The sequence below is a fragment of the Culex pipiens genome, chromosome 1 (genome assembly GCF_016801865.2).
Source record: "Culex pipiens pallens isolate TS chromosome 1, TS_CPP_V2, whole genome shotgun sequence".
Classification (NCBI taxonomy): Eukaryota; Metazoa; Arthropoda; class Insecta; order Diptera; family Culicidae; genus Culex; species Culex pipiens.
The window spans coordinates 70,245,956-70,269,222 of record NC_068937.1 but is presented as its reverse complement, the minus strand read 5'-3'; the positions used below and the strand labels follow the sequence as shown (position 1 = coordinate 70,269,222).

The 23,267-nt window shown below is 38.7% G+C and overlaps 4 protein-coding genes, 1 long non-coding RNA gene and 1 pseudogene across 8 annotated transcripts; 4 read left to right on the top strand and 2 right to left on the bottom strand.

The window, feature by feature from the left end:
- Positions 1-1,239: 1,239 nt before the first annotated feature.
- Positions 1,240-3,359, top strand: LOC120431179 (uncharacterized). Its single transcript, XM_039596316.2, has 5 exons — positions 1,240-1,726; positions 1,790-1,914; positions 2,466-2,557; positions 2,619-2,832; positions 2,885-3,359. The coding sequence occupies exons 1-5, from the start codon at positions 1,590-1,592 to the stop codon at positions 3,259-3,261; spliced, it is 945 nt and encodes a 314-aa protein (XP_039452250.1). The 5' UTR covers positions 1,240-1,589; the 3' UTR covers positions 3,262-3,359.
- LOC120431178 (phenoloxidase-activating factor 2-like) lies at positions 3,319-5,733 on the bottom strand. Of its 4 annotated transcripts, XM_052706135.1 has the most exons (7): positions 5,483-5,733; positions 4,982-5,133; positions 4,731-4,814; positions 4,541-4,671; positions 4,286-4,450; positions 4,107-4,231; positions 3,319-4,045 (listed from the first exon to the last, which is right to left on the bottom strand). In XM_052706135.1, exons 2-7 carry the CDS (start codon positions 5,097-5,099, stop codon positions 3,451-3,453), a joined length of 1,218 nt encoding a protein of 405 aa, XP_052562095.1. In that variant the 5' UTR covers positions 5,100-5,133; positions 5,483-5,733; the 3' UTR covers positions 3,319-3,450. The 4 variants fall into 4 exon arrangements, with proteins under 4 accessions (XP_052562095.1, XP_039452246.1, XP_039452247.1 ...); XM_039596312.2 differs by lacking the exon at positions 5,483-5,733 and having other exon boundaries at positions 4,982-5,280; XM_039596313.2 differs by lacking the exons at positions 4,731-4,814; positions 5,483-5,733 and having other exon boundaries at positions 4,982-5,279.
- A 1,778-nt stretch (positions 5,734-7,511) lies between these two features.
- On the bottom strand, positions 7,512-8,493 carry LOC120431176 (uncharacterized). Its single transcript, XM_039596310.2, has 2 exons — positions 8,080-8,493; positions 7,512-8,015 (listed from the first exon to the last, which is right to left on the bottom strand). Exons 1-2 carry the CDS (start codon positions 8,400-8,402, stop codon positions 7,907-7,909), a joined length of 432 nt encoding a protein of 143 aa, XP_039452244.1. The 5' UTR covers positions 8,403-8,493; the 3' UTR covers positions 7,512-7,906.
- LOC120431177 (DNA replication licensing factor Mcm7-like) lies at positions 8,470-10,363 on the top strand (annotated as a pseudogene).
- An 8,534-nt stretch (positions 10,364-18,897) lies between these two features.
- Positions 18,898-20,034, top strand: LOC120431175 (uncharacterized). The gene is made up of 2 exons (XM_039596309.2): positions 18,898-18,922; positions 19,043-20,034. Exon 2 carries the CDS (start codon positions 19,099-19,101, stop codon positions 19,759-19,761), a length of 663 nt encoding a protein of 220 aa, XP_039452243.1. The 5' UTR covers positions 18,898-18,922; positions 19,043-19,098; the 3' UTR covers positions 19,762-20,034.
- An 813-nt stretch (positions 20,035-20,847) lies between these two features.
- LOC128092577 (uncharacterized) lies at positions 20,848-21,816 on the top strand. Its single transcript, XR_008211894.1, has 2 exons — positions 20,848-21,613; positions 21,775-21,816. It is a non-coding gene; the product is annotated as an uncharacterized LOC128092577 (long non-coding RNA).
- Positions 21,817-23,267: the final 1,451 nt, after the last annotated feature.

Here is a 23,267-nt window from a genome sequence, read left to right as displayed (position 1 = left end):
ACTCGTTGTTCCGAGAAAAACGCTAACAAAGTTTGACAGTCCGCTTTGCGCATGGCAAAACTTTAAACTCAAATCGTCTTCTACTCGCTTATATCATGACATATCTTCATGAAACTTTCAGGAGTGATTGGAATTCATCTTTTTAAAGGATTTAATAAATATTCGGAAATATGAAATATTGAGATTTTCTACATGTATGTAACCCCTTAATATGTTTCCTTAGCTTGTAACACTTGCCACTACAGTTATGAGTCCCTCTAGAAATACTCTAGAAATGATCTTGTAAATGAAGATTTGGAAAACTATTCTGCGACAAAAACATGTTAAGGTGCTGTTTATTATTCAGATTTTTAAGCGAAGATGGCGTTACGAATGGTGCATGCCCGAATTGTCAAAATCACGCAGTGGTACAGAAAAAAAAGTGTGGCTGTCATATAATTTTTTTGTAATGTTGGTACCACTGCGTGATTTTAACAACAACACTATTGGTACGTTCGTTTGAACAGCCAGTGCGGCACTGAGTGCCGCACTCGTCGGTGCCAGTTTTGGTTCAATCGAACGTCATCTGTCAGTGTGCGTGGAACTCGCATGAAACTGAAAAAATATCGAGTGCGGCACTAGAGTTTCAGTTCCAAGATGGCGGCGAAACTCGTGCGGAACTAGCGCGAGTTTCTTCAAAGAAACACTTTGACAGCTCTTAGTGCGGCAACTAGCCATCAAACGAACGTACCATATGCGAGGTTTGACTCCAGAGTTTTTTTTGAAAAGGACCAATAAACTATTGTCTTTCATATGTTTATAGGACCTAATCAAAAAAAACTCTAGAACTGTACTTAGAAAACGCAGTGGCACAAAAAAAATTAAAAATGGCGCTTGCGCCACTTTGCAATAACCAGTTTTTCAATCGTCTGACAGTGCCGAGAATTGTCACCGTAGTGTGTGCTCGCCATACAGCAGGCAGAGGGAGCGTTCTTTTATTACGTAACGCAGTTAGGGGGGCGAGGGAGTGTCGACGTTTGTTACGAAATGTTAAGAAAATTCTGGGAGGGGGGGTGTGAAGAAAAATTATGTTACGTAACGCAAAATTTTCATATGAGCACTTATTAAAAATTTCTTACGCGTTACAGGGGGGGAGGGGGTAGGGGGAATGGCTCATCTGTTACAATTTGTTACCAAGGGGGGGGGGGGGTAAAAACCCCAAATTTTGCGTTACGCAATAAAAGAACGCTCCCCAGATAGTGTGTGGTTTAGTTTCAGCTGGTTGAACTTTTTTTTATTCATTGATAAATAAATATAGCAAACAGACTGGTAACACTCGATTCTTCATTGTACTACATAGGTTACAATCATTGTAGTTTTGTGTGTCATTCATCGTAGAAAAAAAGTCTACTAGATGTTACCCACTGAATAGATGCTAGTTGGACAATGGAGACGTTGAATTTCAACATCAGTCGCATTAGCAATCTCTGACCTTGTGTAACAAATTTGTACTGGCACTCTCCGGCAGTGTGATTGAATGAGTTAGTGGCGTGATACAAAGACACTTGTTATCATTTTTGGTTCCTTTTTCTGTTTTCTATTAAGTGTAAATGATAAGTTCTTTTATTCGAAATTGTGCGTTGGCTCGTTATAAATGTAAAACGGTTGCTTTATTCGAATTATCCAGCAGAAGGATGAGCGAGAAGCAGGACAACATTCTAAATGCAGCTGATAGTTGGTTCAACAAGTATAACTCGTTAATGATGCTGAGTGAAAATACATTTAAATACATTTTTATTCAACTTTTAAGGTATGCTGCAGTCGAAGATGCTCCCGAAGGGATTTTCAAAGGGGTATCTGATAGATTTAATGGCATAACTGTTGACTCAAATCTAGAAACATGTCTTCCAGATAAGTTCACTTCAATATTGCAAAGTAAGTTAAAATAAATGGAAACAAAATGTTTGTGCACTCTACAGGTAAAAATTACTCCTAAGGTAGGTGTCAATACTGAACTTTTTGGGAATGTGGTCCATGTCCATAGCTTAAACAATACTTTTGATGAAAAATTTCGAAATTGTTATGTCACAGAAACAACAAAAATAACTCAGACTTTTGCTGTTGCTTTTTGCAAACATTATTCACAATATGCCTCCGATATTGTGAGTACGCTTTGATACTCAAAAAAAATTTATACAAAAAAATTGTCATCTGGGGCGAAACGCCTCTTAATTTTGTGGAAATGTTTGATTGTTTTCGGATAGAACAGGCACAGATCATCAAAAATAGAACATCGATTTCCAAGTTTCAAGCTTTTAAGTGCTTTAAAACGTGCTGTCCGATGCACCCCAGATGACGGTGGCACTTTACATTTGCTCGTTTATAACAAATTCACAAATCTGTTTTGATGAAACCTGCAAAAATCAAAATTGCGCCACACTAGCACCACAAAAAGTCCTTCTAATATTATCTCTTAAACTTTACAGAATCTCTTGCATACTGGACGGAAAGTCGAAAACGAGGCATATGGTTTAAGGTGCATTTGAATTCTAGTCACTGGGTACCAGAATTGGTTAATGTATGTGTAAGATATAATTACATACAAGATAGTTTGAATAAAACCATTTTTTTCTTGTTAGAATGATTTCAAGTTCCATCACGCCAAAGAAAACTTCGTCACCATGTACCGTTGGTTGCCGTCGGATGAAAGCGTTAATATTCCGCCGTATGCCCACACCATGGTCGGAGTAGGAGCCATCGTTGTAAACAAACAAAACCAAATCTTGGCGGTTAGTGAGAAAAATGCTTTGATAAAAAATTCCTGGAAACTACCCGGGGGTTACGTAGAACCATGTAAGCATTTTTTTCGCATAATGTATACATTTGGTAATGATGATTTTTTCAGCTGAAAATTTCGTGGAAGCCGCAATTCGGGAGGTGCAAGAGGAAACGAGTATTATGACGAAATTCGATACGGTCATTGCGATAAGGCATGCTCATAATGCTGGTTTTGAATGTTCTGATCTCTACATTGTGATGGCTCTTACACCGGAGAACAAAGAAATCAAAAAATGCGAACGCGAAATTTCCAAGTGTGAGTGGATGAACATTGATGATTATTTAAACCATCCAAAGGTGCACGAGACAAACCGAAACTTTCTTCGTCTTTATTTGAAGTACAAAGAAAATGGAATAACACTGACATGCAAGGACGAAGTTCATCAAATTTTGAAAAAGCAGTACAATATTTATTCGGTCGACCTGACTGAGAAAAAGTGTTGATTAAATAAAAGGCAGGAAATCCAATGTTACAGTTTTGTCGATTGATAGGGCATTGTGTTGTGTTTGGTTGTAGATTTCCAAATATATTTTCAAATATTTTTGGCATCGTGCTTTATTGCTACTTTTAAAGCTGAAATGCATCCCCAAAGTACAATGGCGAAAATATATTGTTAGCACATACATTTTGTTTTAATTTGAACTAACTGTGGTCATAATCCACGGTACATAAGAAGCAACGTTGACATAAACTCCTGGAATGTTCGATGTACCACAACCGATTCCCCACGCCACTAACCCCACAACAAAAAATCGTCCACCAAGACCACAAACCAGCGGCGATCCTCCGTCGCCTGTACAAGCATCCTTTCCTGCTTCTCCGCCCGCACATATAAAACTGTTGGCATCCAAAGAAAACGTAGTTCCTAATCTGGTAGTACGCAGCGATGCCTCACACTCACTAGACGACTTTACCGGAACATCAACTTCCTTCTGAATTGCTTGATAGGAGCCGCTTACAAAATCATTCTTTCCCCAGCCCGATACCCAACAGCGTTGACCAACGAAGGACGTAGATGGAAGGCAAGCGGTTGTTATGGTTGGTGTTGCGCCCAAATTTACACTGGAAGCTAGTCGAAGCATCGCAATGTCATTCTTGAGGTTCGCGGCAATGTAACCAGGGTGGACAAAATATTTTACAACGGTATACTCTTGAGCAGGAATCGGTTCCGAAGCAGCCGATGCGTCCCACTCACCCAAGCGTACTCGCAACACGCGTGTTCCAGACCTAAAATTGGAGAAAAAAATAAGCTCTTAAGCTTCATCCAAAAAAGTCAGTAAATTCTAACAGATAATCGCTAATTCGGTGCGCCGCCGTGATAACGTTCAACGGGTCAATCAAAGCGCCGGAACCGACGTAAATGTCTCCTGGTCCCAGCAACACTGCTTGCCATGGATACTCGCCATAAGCTGCCTAAGAAGTGACAAAGATTAATACATTATCTCTGCGTTACACAAGGCCATACACCTGTCCAGCTGCAGGTTGTCTCGCAGCGGCAACGGGCGGGAATTGCAAGCCGCATTGATAGCCTCCGGGTAGACAGCACCTTTCCAGCCCCGCGGCGCAGGTTGCGGGGGTTACGATGTTCGGTGTTATTCCGGTCACAATGTTCGTATTCGTTGTTGACGAAGACTGCGGTTATTTTGTTTGAATAACAAAAAATATGTAGTTTGATATATTTTTTAATCACTTAAGGACGACTAGACTATCATAGGTGCTTACCGTTACTATTCTGACGTCCAACATTCCGGAACCATCGACGGAACCAGTACCGGAACTGCCCGTGCACCGCCCAGTTGGAACGCATATGCAAGTTTGATTGGTTGCCGGCAAAGCAGTTATCCCAGTTATTCCTGTAGAAGTAAATTTAAGTCGTGAGAACCATCGTATCTTTCCTTTTTTTTTAGATTACCCGTTTGTAACGGAACGGTGCCAGGAAGTGTCCCGGTTATGATACCTGTGCTTACATTGGTCACTGGTTGTTGTCTGGTTAAATCTAATAAATTGGTTTATTTCACACAACACATAGGAGCAAATTAGGCGTGGTATTTTTTATGCAAATGATAACATTGTAGTAAATCTCAAAAAAGAAACTTTGCAAGAGCTACAATTAATACATTGACCCCTTTTTCTGATGTCGCCCATCAAAAGTTATGAACTTACCCCCATTATTACTGGCGACGGTAGTTGCACCACCATCGGGAAAATTGATACCCTGTGCGGCGATCGAGATCAGAAACCAACATGCACTGACCGTTAAGCGTATCCATCCCATTTCCATGTTTGGCTTTTATTTTACCTAATTATTCTATATTCTACTAGAATAAATCAGACAACACGTAATCTTACAAAACCCGATACAACAGATTGATTGATAAATCTTTCACCAACAAAACACAAAATCTGGTTCGGGCGTTGCTAGCTGTGCAAGAATCGGATTTACACTGGTCATATGTAAGTAATAGATGGTCATGCAAACATGGCACGACAACAGTATGCATTAAAAATGCTCGACCGATATTGATTGTACCCTCACAAAGGCGTTTGAACGAAACACATAATCGAAAAATATTAATACAACTTATTTTGTTCATATATTTTTTGGGGAAAACAGTAATCACACTTTCTTCTGCTACTGTAAGCGCACTTAATCCAAAGGTATACCTTTTAATATCACGCACTTATGATAATAGGGGTGGCTTTCCCCACAATCAAACCACGCTTGTCGGATCAAAATCAAATTTGAACAAGTAAATTGAAATGTTGGACCCTAAAGTGTTTAGATTTTTCGTAAAAAAATATGTTTTCAATGTAAAATATATCAAATGCCGTTAGACTACGAACATGTTTGAAAGTGTATCAAAATGTGTGTGCTACTAAACTTTTATTATGCTTCCCGAAACGTTACACAGTGTATGAAACGGTTGTACAATGGTCCCAAGCCATTTATACGGATGCAAATTCACTTTTTTGAATATTTTACATTCCATTCAACAGCTTTTTGTACCGTCATCTCTAATAGGGTCTCGATAGGGCAAGCATCAAATAATCAAACATGTTTTCCAAAATTTACACTGATTTTTTTCTTAAAATTGGACTTAAAATTACCCTAAACCAAAAAAAAGTTAAATATGTGTTTCAATAATAATAACCAACAAACCTGCACGGTTTCCTTGTATTCCATTCTGGAAGAAAGATAACTATTTGACGGAATACAATGCAGCAAAAAAGCATGAATGGCGATTATTAAATGTTGCACTTATCGCGACTGTGAATTGCATCACAATCATCTGGTTTTTATTCAATCTATGGGAAGAGCCAGAACTGTGACGTCCCTTGCCTATTAATGATGCCCTTGGTGAGAAATTTTAAAATACTTTTCTTATTTTATTTAGGTTTCAAAACTAATACTCTTTCTAGTTCTGTTTTAGGGTTTAATCAAAAGATGAAATGCGTTTGTAGCACATGGATTTAATTATTCTATAAAAAAGGTGCAGGTGGTTATGTTACACATGACCAGTACGACAATGAACTTAGCAGAAAATCTTTTAAAATTAAGCCATTTGTTGAGCCATTGTTGAATTATGCGTCATATAAAATCAAAACATAATTGGATTTATATATTCGCTCAATTTCTCTTTATGCTCCGTATCAAAAACCATGATATCTGTATGGTTCGATGTTTGTCCCCCAATCGGAACAATCGCGAGGTAGCGGCCTCTCCAGATTGTGGCCACCTTTTTCGAAATGGCCAGTATTGAAAATCATGAGTTGTGATACCCATATTGCAAAACTCGTTGGTTCCGTAAATGTCTCCCGGGAGAACTTTCCTTAGGGGACTGGCCACCACTTTCAAAATTTCCATTATCATTTCCAGTATTGAAAACCATGAATTTTGATACCCATATAGATAGAATGATTTCCCTGGGGTGATCGAGCGGGGTTTATATTGGCTCAAAATGGTGACGGATGCCCCGCCTCTTTGCGCCGGTTATCCCAAACCTCATCATTCGCTTTTTGCTGCAACTGTGTGGAAAATTCCACGCAACAGTGCCTTGTTGCGTTACAGATCCCTTCCCCAGTACCAAGCATGCAACATTTTCGTAACGTGCGACATTTTTCGTTTTTCAATCAGAACGCTTGTTTGGCAGCCAAGTTTAAAAAAACATATCTTGAGTTTTCTGTCTTTCATATTTAAGGCTAGTATGGAGATCGGAAGGAAAGGGGTCAAGAAACAGCTTTACGAACAGCAGAACAAAGGAGAGGGAGCGTTTTCTTGGGGCTTTTCTTCACCCTGTCTGGCTTGCTTTCGCTGCCGCTGCTGCCCATTTGAAATTTTTCTTGACCGGTTCCTTCCGAAGTGCATACACCGCTTTAAAAAAAAAGCAAAGCAATCCACTTTAACGACCCCACGGTCTTTTGTGGTCTCTGTTGCAAGTTTCTGCTCATTTCTAGGTGTCCGAAGGTTATGTGTGGTGAGTCACCCAAAACCTCTTTTACGCAAATGGACCAACGTTTTACTTCCCCATCCGATAGAAGGCCAGGAGGATAAGGCGGGAATCAAACCCTCGCCTCATGGCAACTTAGGGATCGGCAGCCGAAGCCGCTAAGCACCGCGCCACGAGGCCCTCCTAATATTTTTATAGGACCTTTAAAAAAACTCTGGATATCTGGATAAAAAAATAACATACAGTTACACACACGTGGTTTATTTGCTGAAAAATACAGATCATACAAAACTTTATCCTAAATGTCTTTTAACGTCGCGGGGAACGTCTCTGTTCTGCTCGTAATGTATAAACCATGTCTTTTGTGAAGGCTTTATGTTAGTATACATCATTCGGTTCGGTAGCTATGTAAATCTGTTGAAAATTTTGTTCCTCTGTCTTATTCAGAACCAACTCTTGATATTTTTTTGTAAATAGGCAACGTACTATTTGGGATTGAGCTATTTTGTACTTGTTCTTTTTTGTTTGCAAAAGGTGTCATCATTCTGATACGATTTTAACCAAATTTTCGATTAAGTCTTCTTCCTAGCCATCCACTACACAATAATCAATCAAGTATTTCTCATTCTGGAAGGAATCCTTATTGTCTGGCGGATCGTTCCGTTTCTAGCAAGCACTCGCGAACCAGTATTCTAGCGTGGACGATGCCACGCTTGAGGCGCTCGGCCGAGCTTCTACTTCCGCTATATCTGCAAAATAATGGCAATTGTAAGCTTGGCTATAATAACTCCATGTTTTAGTTAGAAAACTCACGTTGGGCGTATTGATTGGCTCATTTCCTCCAAAACCAACAGTAACTGGGCATACTTTGTCAGCTGATTCCCGTTGGAGTTGTTGGGAAATTGGTTCAGATTGGTTACCGGAGTTACGATAGCCGAGGCGGCGCTAGACAAGTTTTGCGCCTGAAATTGCTCCTGTTGTACGGCGTTGCTTTTGGCCTGAAAATGATGATGATGCTGCTGCTGATGATTGGAATAGTTGAGTGCGTGGGCGGATGTTGTTTTGTTCATTGGTATCGGCGTCACTGTCACATCCGTGAGTTTCGATTCCACCGCTTGAATGTCGACGTAATCCATTTTACTTAAGTTTTTACAAGAAAAATCAGGAAAACTCCTTATTTATAACTGTTTCGGGCGAACGATAATGTTGGTAAATAATGCGATTTTTTTGATTCACTGATATTGATTGTCAAAAATTGAGTAGTTCCAAAAGTATTCAATTTTGATTAGACTCAACAAATAGTGCATAGAATTGAATCATACATGTTTCAAAATGGTATACCGCTGCACCTGGGACCCAGCGCTGCACATATCGACGTCGTCGTGCTATCATGTCGCACCCGCCATTTTGACGTTCCGAGAAAAACGCGTTTTAATGTTTGACCTTGAATAAACAAAAACGAAATCACGCAATGTAAACAATAACAAACACGTTTTGTTTGGCTGACCATTATGTGCATTGTCCCGAAGTTTGGTTGAAGTTGGTTGCTGGAGTCCCGAGTTATAATTAAAAATGTTTACGGTAGTCTAACTTGTACGTGCGTCAAACGCATCCTGACCTGAAATCCCTTTGCCCTTTGTCGCACTTACATCAATTTTCAGGGAGTGACAGAGGAATTTGCCGGTGGAAGAGGACGTTTTAAACAACAAGCCTATAACGAGCTGGGTGGAGGAGGTATAACCAGCCACTATCGCAGTCATCACCTCCATCACGACGATCTCCACCAGAAGACGGTCTCGGCGGAGGGCTGTCTCGGGGTGAACCAATCCGTCGAGGACCACCCTCAACACGTGGTGGCTGTACTCCGGGACCTCGAAACGAAGGTGCGCCTGCTGGATCCGGTGGGGAAGATTTACTTTATTTACTACTACTTTACTTTACTTTAGTGCACCGAGCGCGTCGAAGGCGGTTTCGATCCGGGAGGTAAAGTGGAGAGCATCGGCAAGTTAGTCACGGTTCGAGGAATCGTTACCCATTGCACAGAGGTGTAGTCTACGATGACGGTGGCCACGTGTGACCGTTGTGATACCGAGAAGTAGCAACCGGTGAGCTGGATGAGCTTCATGCCAACAATCGATTGTCCGTCGAAGGATTGTCGGGAGAACAAATCCGGCGGCCGTTTGTTTCAAATCTTTCAAAATTTCAAAACAAATCCGGCGGCCATGGTTTCGGGACTGCTGAATGAGATATTCCTGGAAGCACACCGGATCGTCTGTCTGAACATGTCAGAGGATGGCGAGACGAGCAACGAGCTGACTCCGGACGGACTGGCCGAATTTACCAAGGATGACTTTTACACGCGAATTACGAGCAGTTTGGCGTTGGAGATTTACGGCCATTTGGACGTGCTGTTGCTACTGGTTGGTAGAGTCGATCTGCCTGATGGGAGATCCCGGTGAGGCCAAGTCGCAGATGTTAGACTACATCGTTCGGTTGGCGGTTCGTAATCAGTACACAACGGGCCCGTAGTTCTTCTAGAGTTGGCTTGATTGCCGCCGTCATGAAGGATCCGGGGACCGACGAGATGATGCTCGAAGTTCAGAGCATTTGCTGCATTGACGAGTTCGACACGATGGCCGTCACGATTCACGAGGTCATAGAACTGCAACAGATTTCTATCGCCAAAGCAGGCATCATGACTTGTCTGAACGCCGTACGGTTGTTGGAACCTACGTCGCACCATCGAGCAGAATATCCAACTGCCAGCCGGTCTGCTTTCCCGTTTCGATCTTCTCTGGCTCATTCAAGACAAACCGGACCGCGAAAACGACCTTCGTCTGGCCAAACACATCATCTTCGTCCACAGCCATGGAAAGCTGGCGTCCGAGTACATCATCAACGCGTACATCAAACTGCTTCCGCGAGGCAAGCAACAACCACGACTCGACCCGAAACTTGCTGGGAATCTAGCGACTCCGATCGCCCTTGCCAGGCTCCGTTTGGCCGACGAGGTCGGCAAAGATGTCGTGCAAAGGCCCTTAGTCTGCTGGAAATGTCCAAGGACTCGCTGAACAAAACCTACCAGAAGACTACCAAGTTTTGTATTAATAACTCAAGCTACGGCGGTGTCTAAAAATCTTGTTTTATTCACAGCGCTTTAAACACTTTGGACGGACAAGATCTTCGCGCTGATGCAGGAGTTGGCCGGGACAAGCAAGACGCCAAGATCTCGGACTCGATGGAGCGCTGCTCGATCATTGTCTTAATTCTCCTCTACCTTTTTATCCAGGGCCCTGAGTACAATGTTGTAAGAGAATAAATTGAGTTTTATAAGCAATAAATGTTGTCTTTGAATAAACTTTATTTTACGGCGGCCGTGCCGGAGATGTTTTGTTCAAGTCCTGAAAAAGAAATCGTTGATAAAACTATCTAACTTGTAAAAAAAAGAAAAAAAAGCACGTGTGCCTTTTTCTTGCCGTCCGGCCACAATACTGGTGATTTGTACACTTTGACAGCCTCTTGACCGCGGCCTTGATGTGGTTCTTGTTGGCGCCCAGATAGATCAGTACCACCAGTGTGTTGGCACCGATTTTCGTGGGACTTGGGGTTGCGGGACAGACGCAGCCTTTTCTGGCTGCAGCCACCGTTGGAGCCTGCAGCAACGGCACCGCTTCCGGCAGCAGCCGATCGATAACTTCGCTTAATTCTTGCGAAGCTGATCCAACAACAGAAAACATTTTAGTGGTAGGTTTTCAATAGAATGAAACAATAAGACAGCTTCTGGATGAATACAACACATCGACTCAACAAACAACTTCCATTCATACATTATACAAAAATACGATTCTAACTTGTACGTGCGGCAAACGCATCCTGACCTGAAATCCCTTTGCCCTTTGTCGCACTTACATCAATTTTCAGGGAGTGACAAAATAGCACGACAGGATTGAAACTTCTTTTATATGTAGAGTGACAAAAATTTTCGGAGGTTGTTTGGTTTTCATTGAATATCTCAGGATTGAAATCGAATTTTGGGGATCTGTGAAGGTCAAAAGGTGAGGCATTGTGAGCTGCACAAAATGGCGTTCTTAACTCAATTTGGCCCAAAATGCACGTACGACAAGTTAGCACGACGGCGACGATATGTTCCAGTGGTGAAATGCGCTTTACGTGCATCTCGAATCTGCAAGCCCATCGGCGCTCCACAACGCGACCAGCTTTCGTGAGGTAAAAACGGCCACGACCACGCGTGGAAACTGATTACATCTGATTTGTCACATTTTTTTTGTAAATTAACAGAAATAAACTTTCAAATATTAGACAAACCAATACAGTAATAATTTAAAGCAGTGTTTCTCAACCGGTGAGGAATTCCTCCCTGGGGGGGAATTTGGCCATTCTTGGGGGGGAATGAGGATGCAATAGAAATTATTTGTTTTGAACTTTTTTTTTTTCTAAAAACTAAAAAAAGTCTAGAACACTTTTATGAAAGTAAAATGCTTATAATTATTCTTAAATTTCTTGTGAAATATGTGAATTTTTTCGCTATTTTTTCGGTTTTATTTTTGAAAATGTCTCAAATATAACGGCCAAAAACATATAAATTATGAATCTTTTTTCGAAGAAGCCTATTTCTCTGAATTTTCATATTGTTTGAAACATGAAGTGTTCTTGAATATTTTTGTTCTAGTTCTAGCTTGTTTTCAAAAATTAGCTGTTCTAAATGTCTGTGATACAGAATTCAATGACATTCTTTCAAACATGAGCAGTGCATACATTTTTGAAAAATTTCCTGGAGTTCTGGTTTTTTCGGTTATGAGCTAATCTTAATGTTTTTTGTAAGAGATTTTTCTTTAAGATTTGTTGGCTGTTTAAATTTTTCTTTAGACATTTGCATTCCATTGACAAGAGCAGGTTATTAAAAATTTGTTAAAACAAATCGCTGAGAATTTGATCTTTTATTGCAAGATTTACATAGAAAAAAAAATGATGGTAATATTCATCAGGAAATGGTGACAAATTTTGTGTCAAAACAAAATTATTAATATTACCTCAGAAAATGATAATTTTCATCAGTTTTTGATGAGTATTCATCAGGTTCACGATTTTACACATTTTTTATGTAATGTTACTAGAGGGTGACGAGCGGGAATTCCCGGGAAAAAAATCTCGGGAAATCGACCATTTTTGGACCTCTCGATTCCCGGGAAATTCGGTCGAGACTCCCGGGAAATTTTAAACTTAAACTATTGAAGCAAAATTATATAAACTAATCAAGAATTATTTGAAAAATTGAAAATTGTTTGGAACATTGGATGTTTAATGTTCGATGTTCAAGTTCGAATAAGCCAGTGTTTCTCTAATCTTTCTATTCATATATTTTTTTTAAATTTTAACTTGTCAAAAATTCCAATAACTATAATCGAGAGAAGACAAAACAAAATTTGGACCCCAAAATTTACCTTAAAACATACTTTGCAGTTACACCCCAGAAATGAAATTTAATGTTTTTTTTTTATAAATCCAGTGTTTTTTAAATGTCCTATAAGATATTGGGTTTCATATGTGTATAGGACGTTATAAAAAAACTCTAGAAATATTTTTTTTTATTTATTATTTCTAAGAGGTTATAGCTTTTTCATGATAAGTTCAAATTCCATATCTTTTCTCGAGCATAGCAATGCTTATATATTTTTTTTAATTCTTAGTACCTAAGGTAATTTTGCTGTATCAAGGTAATTTCTTTTTTTTTGTGTTAAAGGCCATTTTATGTTTCACATAGAGGTGGGCAAAACCGCTCTTTTTTAGGAGCCGCTCATTTTCGTTCGCTCATTAAAAAGAGCCGCTCTTTTGAACGGTTCTTTCGCTCTTTTTCAGAATATGGATGAAAAGGATATTTTTTTAAGAATGGTATGATTTTTAAAGCTATTTCACATTGGAATTAGCTAGAAAAAAAACTAAAAACGAGAAGATGCCTTTGAAAACCATAGGTCTTGGCGGTCTCTATGTCAACATTTGTACTCGAACCTAAACGTTCGAATAATTGAATGGTATCCAAACTTAAATCTAGGATTTTGGAGAAATTTCTGCTAACTTTAAAATTGTGTTAATTTCCGCCAAAATTGAACTAATGCTGATATTTTATTTAGTGAAAATATTCTGTTAACTCTATTCTTTATTCTGATTTGATCGATAAGTTCTATAAACGCTGAAGTTTATTAGGGCAAGAGGATTTAATTTTTTTCCAAAATCTCTAAGCTATTTAGTAGAGTTTTGGTAGTAATTCATAAGTTCAAATTTAACACTACAACTTGTTGGAAATTCAATAAATTTTATTTATAACAAGTTTAAAAAATATTCCATAGTGAGCCGAGACCGGAGTTTAAAAAAGAACCGCGGTTCTTTTTTTGTGAGTCATGGTTCGTTCGCTCTTTTTAATGAATCGGCTCTTTGAGCGGCTCGCTCTTTTTTTGCCCACCTCTAGTTCACATCAACCTCAATATTAATTATATTTTGTAAAAAAAAACTCTGGAGCGGTAATCTTTGTAAAGTTAAGGTTCGCCAATTGTAAACACTCCAGTTTTCCTGATAACTGTAAATATGTATATCTTAAATTAAAATTTAAAGTTGACCTTAAAAATGATGAAAAAAGTTTAAATTGTTGTTTTGAGTCGTTATTTATCATATTGCAAGAATCTCGATACTGTGAAATTATATATTAGCTATGTTTTTACTTCACAAAAATTTAATAAACATTTGAAAAATCACTCAGTGCGAATTATGATTCGTAAACATTTTAAACTATTAAAGTAAACTTTATAGTTCCTCTAAATTATGAGGATACTTAATTTAACGAATGAGTAACAAATTTTATACTTTTCTTTTTAAATTATGCCACTATTGGCATAGTAAAAAAAACTCCCGGGTCCCGGGAATTCCCGGGAAATGGCCAAATTCAACTCTCGATTCCCGGGAAATTGAAAATCTCGAGAATCGTCACCCTCTAAATGTTACTCAAAAAAAGAGAAAATATTCAATCTACCAAATTTTCAACATTCCAAAATTCAACTTTTTTTTTCTGTGTAGAAATATATTTTGCAATGAAATTTTTTATCTTTCTACATAAATTAAAGCCAAAATTATGGTTTTTGTAAATTGATGCTATGTTTATAACTGAAGGGGGGAATGAAGGTTTTGAAAATAATCCAAGGGGGGAATTGGTCGAAAAGGTTGAGAACCGCTGATTTAAAGAGAGAGAAAATCCTTTTCATAAGATTTCCATATATAGCGGTATATGCACTTCGGAAGGAACCGGTCAAGAAAAAAATCAAATGGGCAGCAGCGGCAGCGCAAGCTAGTCAGAGAGGTTGAAGAAAAGCCCCAAGAAATCGCTCTCTCTCCTTTGTTCTGCTGTTCGTAAAGCTGTTTCTTGACCCCTTTCCTTCCGATCAGCATACTAGCCTTATAAGAACAAAAAAATTCTAGCTTCACATAATTTTAATTTTATAAGGTTTTCTTATGAACGTAACACAAATTGTACATTAAATTCATAAGGTCTGCTTATGGAAAAATTATCCATTCAGTACTCCTATATAATCTATATGGTTGCTGTATGGAAATTTTTTATATGATATCCTTATGGCTGCTAAAGGAAATTTTGGCTGAGTGTCCATTTCCAAACTTAAAAGCTTTAAGTGCTCTAAAAACTGCTGTCCCTATTCAGACTGTAGTCCCGATTCACCCCAGATTACGGTAGCCCCTTGCAGCTGGCCGCGCAAAAATGGTCAGTTTTTGGCACTAATAACTTCGCGGGAAAAAATCCTAAAAATATGGTGTCTTCGGAAAACTTGTTCTAAATTTAATGAAGGTTCTACATTTGAGAAATGGTAAGAATCGGATAGTTATGGCGCTTTCCACAGGTCAAAAAATAAAACCGTTGCTTTTCTCCATACACTTTGACGATTTTTCCCATACAAACTTTAAGCGATTGGAGGGAGGGGTTCCCGTGGTCAGAATGAGCTCAAATTTGGAATTTAGCCTAGTGATGGGACAATCTTTGATTTCAAGGGGGTAGTCCCAAAAAAGTCCGGATTTGGACCACCCTATGTGCAGTGGCTTGCCAACTTCACTTACTTCCATCTCTTTTAGCAACTAACCGCCCACAAATGCTCATCTCGCGACGGCGCAGCTCCAGCCGAATGAACCTGACAGTGTGCCGGAAAAAATCTGTGTCATTTTCGAAGGAGGATGAAGTGCTCGAAATCGAATTCCGTTCCGAGGGCCTCAATGTTCCGGATGCGCTTCCAGAATCGGAAACTCCCTGTTCAGGCACTTCACTTTCCAGCCAGAATCGGAAACTCCCTGTTCAGGCACTTCACTTTCCAGTCGGGAAACGTCGATCACCCATGCCGGATCTACAGCCAACTTCTCCAAACCTGTCCTGATGAAGGCCGGCAACGTGACCATCCTGTTCTCTACTTTGCTGTCGCGCGTCGAAACGTCCATCCGGAACCGTCCAGCTTGGGGTCTTCGGAAGTGACCGGTGGCGTAGCCTAAGAATCGGTACAGATTGGACTCGGATTTTGGCCAGAAGCGTTAAATACAATAACAAAATGTCTTTTTTAACATACTGTTAAACTTTCAAAAATACAGTATGTAAAAAAAAGTATTTACACCTAGATTTACACCCCTTGGGCACTATGCACATTTTGTGATGAAACATGTAAACAATTTAATGTTGACAGAAACCTAGTACTACGTTTTATTCAGAAACTCATGCCGAATATTTTGCTACAAAAAGCTCATGAAAGATGTTTTCTATAAAAAGTTATATAACAAATACTACTACAAAAATCAAAAAAGGTGCAAAAAAAGTTTGTACACCTTTCGAAAAATTAACATAAATAAAGTTTTTTGTTAACAAATCACCATTAATCCAGTCTCCAAACTCCAAACAGGCATCCTTGACCGATTAAAAAAATAATTTGGATTGAATATAAAGTTTACTAGCTACTTAGTCTAAAAGTTTGTATAACTCTGGAAATTGTATATAAAACTTATCTGAACTTAATTTTGCAAACTTTTAACTCAACTAAATTTCAATATATTACCATAGAATTGCTAAATAAACATTTTGGTGTGGGTATAACACCGTTTTTGGGGTCTTTGTATCGATAGAATAGATTTTTCGTTGGAATTTCGTACCAACCCGGAATTACGTCGTCGGAAAATCCGCCGGCATCCGAACCGGTCCGCGATTTACAAGTCAACCTATGTGGCATCGTAAAGGGCATAACATTTCCGATCTTTTGATACCCAAACATCTAAGTTTTCTATAAAACCCACGTTTTTAAATACCTAGGTAAAAACGTTGTTATGGTTTCGTTTGAGCAGCCTGCAAAAAATGTATAGACTTTCGTAATTTTTGTTCTCGTGGATCAAACTTACTTTTTGCTCAGGTATTTAAAAACGTGGGTTTTATAGAAAACGTAGATGTCTGAGTATCAAAAGATCGGAAATTTAATGCCCTTTCCGATGCCACATAGGTTGACTTGTGAATCGTGAACCGGTTCGGATGCCGAAGTATTTTCCGACGACGTAATTCCGAAACCAAAAATCTATTCTTTAGATACAAAGACCCCCAAAACGGTGCTATACCCACCCCAAAATGGTTATTCAGCAATTCTATGGTAATATATTGACATTTAATTAAATTAAAAGTTTGCAAAATAAAGTTTAGATAAGTTTTATATAGAATTTCCAGAGTTATATAAACTTTTATACTAAGTAGTTAGTAAACTTTATATTCAATCCAAATTATTTTTTTAATCAGTCAAGAATCACTATTTGGAGTTGGAAGACTGGATTTATGGTGATTTATCAACAAATAACTTTATTTATGTAATTTTTCGAAAGGTGTACAAACTTTTTTTTGCACCTTTTTGGATTTTTGTAATAGTATTTGTTATATAAGTTTTTATTGACATCATCTTTTCATGAGCTTTTTGTAACAAAATGTTCGGCATGAGTTTCTGAACAAAACGTATTACTAGGTTTCTGTCAACATTAAATTGTTTACATGTTTCATCACAAAATGTGCATAGTGCCCAAGGGGTGTAAATACTTTTTTTACATACTGTAAAATCTTGCTATAAAAGGTTTTTTTTCCAATTAAAAGTAAAACACTTTACCGACACAACGATTTTGTTCCATAAATGCATGGTAGTATCAAAAACTTTCCAACTTTTAAATTGAAAAGTTTGAACTTTCTACGAATATTCACCAACGCAAACTTTTAATCCAACGAACGATCTTTTTAAATTTAGAGTATTTTTGCTTTGTGTGCACACATCTCCACAGACATTTGTTAACAATTTGAATCTGAGTCGAAAGGTATACGTGAAGGTATATCTAGGAGGTGTATTTAAGAATTTTATTTTTCGAGTGATTTTATAGCCTTGCCTCAGTGAGGTGAGGAAGGCAAAACATGTTGTCGCTCTGGCACCTAACCGAAACGAGCGATTTCCACTCTCGCCGCACTTTTTCTCTCCATATTTTTTGTCTAACTAAATACACTCAACCCCCGGTGGTTGGTCACTTTTTCGTTTGACACTTTTTTAGTTTGGACCCCGTTGGTTGGTCAAAGTCAAACTAAAAAGTGACGAACTGTCACTTTTTACACGGCGCTCACGCACACTATCAAAACAAACGTTTAGTAGTGTGCGTGAACTCCGTGTAAAAGGGGTGTCAAACTAAAACGTGACCCCGTTCGTTTGACAACAGTTGGTGTCAAACCATCGGGGTTTGAGTGTAGTGTCAGTGTTTGCGTGTTGTTGTCGGAGGTTCTGGCCGGGGTTTCAACCCCGATCTACCGCTTACAAGGCGGAAGCGTTACCACTGGGCTACGTGGCTCGGTCGATTTGTGCCGAATCCGATCGAAGTTGATGGTGAGTGGCCACTCCACCAGCGCTGGCCCTGGGAAGTGACCGTCCTAGCCACACATTTTTGCTGGAAATGCGCTACCTTCATGTTCCGGTTCTTCTTGGCTGGATTAGCCTTGCTGTCAGACGTATTGAGATGAACGGGTTTTTTTTTTTTTCATAAAATTATGTTTATTAGGTCCTTTTTGGTGCTGGGACCTGGTTAGGACCGAGTCGGCTTAGATGAACGGGTTGTTGTGTCGTGTAGTCGTCATCAAGTTGAACTAGTCGGCCGAACCCGGTAACTTTAGTGGGTTCCGCCTTTGACACAACCTTTTTTTTTGTTTTTGACGGAATTAGAAGGAAAAAAGTCTCGGAAAAAGTATTGTTTACGTTTGAATAAATGTCAAGCAACATACACGTTTAAATGGAAGTAAGTCAAAGTGGATTTTATCGTTTGAAATCCGATCAAATCCGGTGCCATCTTTGAAATCTTATCCATCGATCAAATCCTATGAAATCGGTTAGAATCAAACAAAATGGCATGGAATCATTAAATACAATGAGAGCTCAATGGATTACTGTCGTTCCCCTCGCACATTGGCGTAAATTTTGAATGTCCCTCGACTTTCACAGTACTCAAATTTACGTTCACGTCATCAAAACAGTATCATTCTTCCGTGTTTAGAGTGTAACTGTTTTCCAAATGTCAAAATTTAATTTGAGTTTTATTCGAGGTAAGAATTTAGAAAATATTTTAATGTTAGTTAATTTCTGTCTACTAAACTTCCTTACCTTTATACAAAGTTTAAACTATCGTTGCAGAATAGAATAACCAAATTATTATTTTTTTGCAGTAAAAAGGATGTGAAAGGAAATAAAGAACCTGCACTGAGATAACCCGTCAAGGACCATGGACGGAACAACAAGATATTCATCGCCATACGCGTTTCCGATGGACTTTCCTCCTCCCCCGTTCAGCATCGAAGAGTTCAACTACTACCATTCTCATCACTACCAATCGTCCCACTTTGATTATGACAAAACATCCTTGTTCAATCCGGTGACGACGGTGAAGTCAGAACAACCCATTATCACTAGCGGAAACAGCAACAGTAGCAGCAGCAGCGTCAGCAGTCAATCCTCGGCAGAAGACAGTAGAGACCGCGAGAGGGAAAAGGAACGGGACCGGATTGCAGCAGGCCTTATCAAGCCGGAGGACCTAGAGAAGAAATTGACCACCAAGGCGTTGAGCCGGGCACGGCACACCCTGCAGCAGCGCATCAAACGACAAAATGAAAGCCCCGAACAGAAGGCACTCCGGAGGCAGCGAAACGCAGAGCTTAACCGACGACGACGAATGAACAAGCAAGACATCCGGGTGGCCATGGAAAAGGTCAAGAACCGGCTGAGGCAAAGGGTGAAGCGAGAGATTGATCGGATGCTGCGGACCCGGCAGAAACGCGACGATTTTCTGCGCGAAACATTTGAGCAGATGAGCGCCGTTTTCTCTGATACCGACATACTCCAATATCAAGGCCGAATCGCGAATGCCTTGCAGGAAATTTCAAACTAATCTGCCAGAGATTGGATGTTGCTTACGAGGGATGCAAAGTATAAAGTGAATATGTTTTTTTTGTACGTGCGCGACAAAAGTTGTATTATCCGTTTACGTTTGCAAAAACGTGAATGTTCTCATAATGTTTAAAAAAAAATCGATACAAAGCTGCAGTAACAAAACTTTGATGAATTTTTACCTTTTTCTTTATTTTAAATGCTGTAATTATTTCAGAAATTGTTTTTCTTTCATCTCTTAATAGAATAACAAAAAAAAAATCGAATGAATATATCGATGGAGTTACTTATTTCACTCCCCGAATAGATCGGTGTGCCTAACAACTAATTCCCCATATAGAGAAAAATATTTGTGGTATAGTGAACTATACCACAAATCGAGCCACAAATAGTTTTATCTATATGGGAATAGGCACACCGGTTCTCTCTGAAAAAAAAATCTTCCCCGACCACTGATCTCGGCTGCTTGACCGAATGAAAAATATGAGCAACTCTCTACCAAAACCGGAAATCGATTTTATTTGTATTTTTTGATTTGGCTCAAACTTTGTGGGGGCCTTCCCTATGACCAAAGAAGCTATTTTGTGTCATTGGTTCACCCACAAGTCTCCATACGATTTCGGCAGCTGTCCATACAAAAATGGTACGTAAGTATTCAAACAGCTGTAACTTTTGAGTTAATTTTCTAATCAATTTGGTGTCTTCGGCAAAGTGGTAGATATTGTTGAGGACTATTGATTTTTTAATTAACATTTTTTTCAAAAAACTCAATTTCCTAAAATACGTATTCTTTTATTTTCGAGATTTTTTGATATATTTTTGGGAACAAAAACCCACAATTTTTGAGCCATAGAGAAACATGGTCAAAAAATCTGCCGCCGAGTTATGATTTTTTGAAAAAATAGTGATTTTTGGAAAAAATTGAAATTTTATACCATTGACCTCAATTTTTTATGTAAAATTGAATTTGCAATGAAAAAGTACTCTACAGATTTTTTAATAAAGGGCTCCGTTTTCAATATATAGCCACCAAAAGTTAGATTAGCTATAAAATTGTCTAAGAGACATTGAAGATTGGACCGCTGGTTGCTGAGAAAGAGCGGCTTAAAGAAAAAGAAACAGGAAAATTGAAGTTTTCTATAGCTATAGCTCAAAAGTTGCGGGTTTTTGTCTCCTAAAACATATCAAAAATCTCGAAAATCAAAAAATACGTATTTTGGGAAATTGAGTGTTAGTGAAAAAAAAAAGTTAATTAAAAAATCGGCAATTTTTTTTTTCTGTACCTATTTTTTTCTCAATAGTCCTCAACAATACTTACAATTTTGCCGAAGACACCAAATTGATCAGAAAATTCACTCAAAAGTCACAGCTGTTTGAATATTTATGTACCATTTTTGTATGGACAGCTGCCGAAATTGTATTGAGACTTGTATGGGTGAACCAATGACACAAAATAGCTTCTTTGGTCATAGGGACAAAGTTTGAGCCAAATCAAAAAAAATACAAAAAAATAAAAATTGTCGAAATCGGCCGATTTTGTAGAGAATTGCTCATATGAATTAAGGTTATAAATTTGATTTGTCCTTTGGATAAATACGACAAGTGCTGAAAATCGAGTTTTGCAACGAGTTGCATGCAGCATTTAAAAAAAAAATCCGCCAAAAAACTATTAAAAAGGATTTTTCAGTGAAACTTTTCTTTCCCTGCTTTACTTTGGCATCCATGTTTTTGGTCAAATTTCAATTTCAATTGTGTTTTTATTAGAATTTAACTGTTCTGCTCCAGGATGTTACATTTGCAATTCAGAGATTTGGAGAACCTTTCAACTGAGATCAATTCATAAGCCTTTGCAGGTGTAGAGTCGAGGCGTGACCAAACCATTATAGACCACGCTCCCCTATATTGTCATGCTTTAAGAAAGTTCGACAGCAGGCGAGAGTGAGTGCGTCATTGAATGAGAGCGTGAGTTACCGGCGCGTTGTTTGACAAGTGCTCAGTTCGGATTCTACAGCAGGGAGGATACATATTTCTACGTTTAGATTTTGCTAACTGGGTGTTCTTTTAGGGAAAATAAATTTTGAGAAAAAACCCTAGATCTATGGTTTTTGGTCAAATCAAAAACCGAACCAGTGTTGAACTTGTCTGCATTCGTACGAGTAATATAATGAACTTTTTACAGTTCCATTGTGAAACAACTTACTTTTCCTTTGATTCTCGAATGACAAAACGGCTTACTTAAATATCATTGCCATAAACAGTAATGCAGTGAAAAGCTCAACATAAATAAGTTTTTGATACTGTTTTGAAGTCTGCTATTTTTATATATTGACGACAAATAACATTCAAGCAGGGAAACAAAAGTTTCACTGACAAAATTACAACTCCAAGGATGTTATCCGGCATTGCAAGAAAACTCGTTGCAAAACTTGCTTTGTTTTGCACTTATTTTTACAACTTGTTGCATTAACCCCTTCCCGCCCAGAGCAAAATCCAGATTTTTTACGTTTTTCTACATTACTTGTAATTGGATCGACCAAATTAGATGAAAAAAAATTTTTAATTTATAAACAAATTTTCAGACCTGCCATGCTTTATGCTGTGCCGATCTGGACAAGCTGTTGCTTAACCAGGAAGAAAAAACTTCAGAGGATTCAGAACAAAATTCTGAAAATGATTCTGAAACTTCCTCCCTGGTTCAGTACCAGTGAACTTCATCAATTAGCCGAAGTTGACACTTTGGATGTTATGTCCAATAAGATAATTGATGCATTTCGACAAAAATCATTGCAGTCTTCAGCTGCATTGATCCGCTCTTTATATAGTTTATAAGTTAGTTTTAAGGTATCCCTTTTCCCTTTTGTACATGTAGGACCTCCTACATTTGAAATCACTGAATAGCGAAAGCTACAATATTTCATGAATAAATGAAAGTTGCTAGTATTTAAAATTGAGGTGAAAAGTCATCGATTGTGATTGGACACTCAATATTATTTTAACTGAATGAATGTACATGGAAGAGAAAATCTGAATAAATATAATATAAAAAAAAAATAAAAAAAAAATAAAAAAAAAAGATGAAATTTTAATGGTTATAAGTGAACATTCTGAGGGCCTATATCACTAAGTTGCTATGGGGCGCGGGTTCGATTCCCGCCTTATCCTCCTGGCCTTCTATCGGATGGAGAAGTAAAACGTTGGTCCATTTGCGTAAAAAGAGGTTTTGGGTGACTCACCACGCATAACCTTCGGACGCATAGAAATGAGCAGAAACTTGCAAAGACCCGGGGTTGTTAAAGTGGATTGCTTTGCTTTTTTTTAGTTAACATTCTATATAAACTAATGCAGGTTCGCAATTCGCAATTTTCAGTGTAAGAACGGGCCTTGACCGATCTTATGCACCAAGTACCCGACGAACACGCACTGCCCTTACACCTACATCTCACCCTTGCTCTGAGTCAGTACGAGCAGCACGCTAGAACACGCTTTGAGTATTCGTGCCAGGCATGC